The 4,512-nt window shown below is 47.1% G+C and overlaps 1 protein-coding gene across 1 annotated transcript; it reads right to left on the bottom strand.

The window, feature by feature from the left end:
* Positions 1 to 452: 452 nt before the first annotated feature.
* LOC128852670 (uncharacterized) lies at positions 453 to 4,073 on the bottom strand. Its single transcript, XM_054071158.1, has 2 exons — positions 3,634 to 4,073; positions 453 to 1,682 (listed from the first exon to the last, which is right to left on the bottom strand). The coding sequence occupies exons 1-2, from the start codon at positions 3,847 to 3,849 to the stop codon at positions 1,158 to 1,160; spliced, it is 741 nt and encodes a 246-aa protein (XP_053927133.1). The 5' UTR covers positions 3,850 to 4,073; the 3' UTR covers positions 453 to 1,157.
* Between the last annotated feature and the right edge of the window lie 439 nt (positions 4,074 to 4,512).

Below are 4,512 nucleotides of genomic sequence, written 5' to 3'. Positions count from 1 at the left end.
TGAATACCATTCCCCATCGTCCCATCCCTGCACTCCCTGACCAGGAGCCCCTCCCCAGCTTTCCTGGAGCCCCTTTCAGCACTGGAAGGTGCTCTTAGGTCTCTCCAGAGCCTTCTCTTCTCCAACCCCATCTCTCTCAGCCTGTCCTCGTACGGGAGGTTTTCCAGCCCTCAGATCATCTCCGTGGCCTCCTCTGGGCTCACTCCGACAGCTCCATGTCTTTCCTGTGCTGAGGACTCCAGAACTGAATGCAGGACTCCAGACGAGGTCTCACAGAGTGGAGTAGAGGGGCAGAATCCCCTCTGTTGCCCTACTGGTCCCACTTCTCTGGAGGCACCCCAGGACTCCCTTGGCTTTCTGGGCTGTGAGCACACATTGTTGGCTTATGTGGGGACTTCTCACTCAGCAGCACCCGGAGTCCTTCTGGAAATAGAGAAACATCAACTCCAACCAACACTATCATGAGGAATTTATTGCTGATGATACCACAGGCAGCAGTAGTTCTTTCTGGAAGCTTAAAATAATAACTGCCCTGCTTTGGGTCTGATATTCAGCCAATGTGCTATGGAATTAAACAGTGACATCGCACATAATAAAAAGATTCAGCTGTGGCTGACGTATACTTGGATGACCACAATAAACACTAAAATACAATAAACAATTCGAAGTTCAAATTACATTAGGAATTTGCTATGTTGTTCTCATATATGCAGCAGGAAAGAAGGAAGGAGCCTTCTTCCATATTTAATTCCACCAGCCTCACTTAAATCTAGCATTTAAATCTATCCCTACTGCTCAGTTTTAGCTACTGAAATTGCCTGGGCCGAGGGCTAAACCGTGACAGACTATTCACCTTTTATTAAGGCAACTTAAGGATTTGAGTAATACACACATGTACTTAGAATATTGCTCTCTGTATGTCATAAGTCACAACTGTGTCTCATTTACACTGATTCTTGGTGAAAAATAGTTGAAACCAAATATATGAGATGTTAATCAGGAACACAAAATGAGAATAAGTTTTCTGCCACAAACAAGCCCGTTCCTCTGCCAGACAGGGCTGACCTACATGAACTGCTGAAGTCGGAATTCTGCTAAACAAGAACAACTCTCCTTGGATTTCGGGACTGCACAGAAAGCTGTAATCAGCTCCACTATCATTTTTTTTGCACAAATGCTTCTAGAGGAGCAGCGATGTGTGTTGTCAGAATGTCCAAGAAATCACCCTTGTAGAGGCCCAGGACAGTCTGCGCTGCTTCCTGACTGCTATGATCCATCACTCTTCTGGTGTTTTCATTCACTGAGCCACAGGGCTCTTCGCTCTCCTTGTCGTGCGCCGTCACTACCACGGCGCTGCAACTGCTCCTGCGCCAGGACCCTCTGCGGCTGAGGAAGGAGTTCTGGTTCTTATCAGCCAATACTTTTGTCTTCCTGTTAGACCTCTTACTATCGTAGTTCCTGAGTTCCATCAGCCTCTCGTTGAAATACTCTTGCAGTGGTTTGTCGTGGAAGCCGCTGCTGGGTGTTGGGTGGCCTTTCGAGTAGCCTCTTGAATTCCCCAAGCAATGGACTAATGAAGCTCTGTTTGGAAAATTATTCCGCTGCGATGAGGAGCTTCTTCCTCTATCCAAATCCTGGAAAAGTTGATTGAAGGCTGGGTTTTTCAAATAATTTCTTGATAACTATTTAAAATAAATAGCAAGGGGAGGAAGAGGCAGGATTGGGGGCAGAAAGGAGAAGGAAATCTGAATTAAAATCATAGAATCATCGAATGGTTTGGGTTGGAAGGGACCTCAAAGCCTGTCCAGTTCCACCCCTGCCATGGGCAGGGACACCTCCCACTGGATCAGGGGCTCCAAGCCCCATCCAACCTGGCCTTGGACACAGGATGGGGCAGCCACCACTGCTCTGGGCAACCTGTTCCAGGGCCTCCTCACCCTCACAGAAGACCATTTCTTCCTAAGATCCCATCTCAATCTCCCCTCTTTTGCCTTAAAACGATTCCCCTCTATACCATCCCATCCCTGCACTCTTCGGTCAAGAGCCCCTCCCCAGCTTACCTGGTTTAAGTATGAAAAGGACCTTAAGTATACAGATCTGTACAGTAACCATCTGCTGGGGAAGGGTCTGGGTTCTGAACCTCAGTCCCCTGAACACCTGGGAGTTTGGTACCAATCCCTCTCTGGAACAGAAGTCCGTCAGGCTGAGCTTAATCAATGCTGAGCATAAGTACTACCCACTGACTCTCAACTACTGCTCTGATTTCCTGTAGCCTCTCTGAAAACCTCATTTTCTGAAGGAATCTCTCACCTGTCTGCATTGACAGCGCTTCAGGATAATCCTTTTCAAACCTCACCACCCTGTAGTTGCTGTTTCCCACGGTAAAACCAGATCCCACTTGAAGGAAATCCTGTTCTTGTTTTCCCCTTTCCTTACTCCCAGGTAACTGCTCTGAATCGCGGTGTATTGTTTCAAGAACCCCAATCTTTGCATGAAATACATCTCTACATCTCACAGCTACGACATTTATTATTACCACCCCAGGATATCGTAGATGTGCACGGAATTTCCACCTCCTTTTCCGTCATAGGATGCTTATCTCCTCGCTAATCAACCAACTCAACACCTGAGGTGGTGGCAGAGCCAAAGACAGGCTGACCCAGCCCCCCTGACACCGGTAGGTGTCTTTATGTTGGAAGCACCAGTGCTGTGATCCCTTTTACTGACTGTGAAAGGAGTCAATGAGCACCAAAAAAGTTGGATGGAAATTCAACGTGCCTTTTGACATTAAACGTCTCCTGGGTTTTCACAGTTACTGCTCTGGCATTCCCATCTTTCTCACAGGTCTCGCAAGACGTCCCAGCCTTTCCCAAACTTTCAGGAGCAACAACTGGTTTCTGTCCATCAACTTAGCCTGGACTGTGATTCTTCCACTGAAAAACTTTAGCTTGAAGGAAGAAATGGTTTATATTCTATTACTGGTTTAAATCAATAAAGACTGTGCTGTATGTAGATGACAGCCCCAGCGGGATCATGGAACATTTTGCAATCATTTATTATGCCTGACAATGCCTTTGGTATTGAAAAAAGAGCCATAATTCATGTGGTTTTTGACAATTGCTAATTGAGTCTTGATTCTTGCACAAATCTGGTTTGAGAGCCCAGCAGTGTCTCGGTAGGACACTCCATCATCAGCACTTGGCACGTTGCCTGCTGGTAATGAACGAAAAACATCGAGGGCAAATGAGCAATGGCGGGTTGGCCATGCCACGTAGAGTGAAAAGTAATCAGGTTTTTGATCTCTTTCTACTCCATCACACTTCATTCTGGAAGGGACCCAGCAAATCAAATGACCCTGCCTACAGCAACTGTCCTGCTGGAAAAAAGTTTGGTAACAATAAAACTTGCCTAAAAAGTTCCTTCCTATCTTAAACCTTAAAAAATGGTTTAAAAATTAATAATCAACGTAAAAATCAATGAACATCTTAATAAATATGGCAAAATAAAAATCTTTCAAGTCAGGATTTTTGATATCAAAGCACAGCCCAAAACTTACAATCGATATCGAGTTAGCAGGAGGCAGGGAATTACTGTAATGGAAGCATAGGCAGCAGTTAACACATACATACAAACCTTAATGTCCTGGAAGCCTGGATATTCCGGGATGATGGGCAAGGTGCACATGCTGATACTATTTGACCGCCTCTGTTTCATCAGCCTCCGAGAGCAACTGTAGTTCCTGGAGAGGTGGGATTGTCCCAGCTCAGCTGGATTTTCGGCAAAACGGAGGGGTTTAGAGTCTGTTATACAGCAAGTTCTCAGGCACAGCACCGAGGCAGCGCCCTCCATTGCAGCACAACTCAGAGAAGTTTGGAAGCAACCTGTATTCCAGAATAATTCTCTCTTCTAGGCGTCCTCTTAGTGCGTAATCTCGTACTCAATCGCCCCTTGGCAGCCTGTGATGGCGAGAGCACAGCTCTTGCTAAACTGGAGTCTTGGACATCACAGGCAAGCGATGCCCTCGCTGAGGTCTCGTTCCTCAAACCATTAATGCCGCTTTTATCCCCTGAAAGCTCTTCACAAAAAAGTCAGTAAATCCAAACCCCGAACGCAAAGGGCTCAGGTGAGGAGGGATTTTGCAGGGATTACCAAGTCTCGTGCCGTCATCCCAGACAGCCTAACGTGACTGCTGACGCAGCACCAATTAGAGAAGATCAACAGCCCACACGCAGGGGTTGTCCCTCAGCTCACATCAGAGCGGGCGGATCGCTGCTGTCCCGGACAGCAAAACATCAAGGGCTGCAGAAGGTGAGTGAGGCAGCACGATTAACCAGCACATCAAGAAAGACTGTGTAGACAGCTGTAATAAAACGTTCCTTCCAGGAAATCCCATGCCACCAGGCTTCCTCAGTGCCACTGGAGGTGGGCTACGGCCCTGGAGACCTGAGGAGAGCCAAAGCACCTCGCTGTGTGTGTGGCGGTGACTGGAGAGGCATGGGCTGCCTTCAAACA

The sequence above is a fragment of the Cuculus canorus genome, chromosome 7 (genome assembly GCF_017976375.1).
Source record: "Cuculus canorus isolate bCucCan1 chromosome 7, bCucCan1.pri, whole genome shotgun sequence".
Lineage (NCBI taxonomy): Eukaryota > Metazoa > Chordata > Aves > Cuculiformes > Cuculidae > Cuculus > Cuculus canorus.
The sequence above is the reverse complement of the archived record's forward strand: the minus strand, read 5'-3'. Positions and strand labels throughout refer to the sequence as shown.

Coding starts and splice junctions, on each gene's coding strand:
- LOC128852670 (XM_054071158.1), bottom strand. CDS start 3,849: ATGGAGGGCGCTGCCTCGGTGCTGTGCCTGAGAACTTGCTGTATAACA. Junction 1,683..3,633: donor CAGGCTTCCAGGACATTAAG/GTTTGTATGTAT, acceptor TATTTTAAATAG/TTATCAAGAAATTATTTGAA.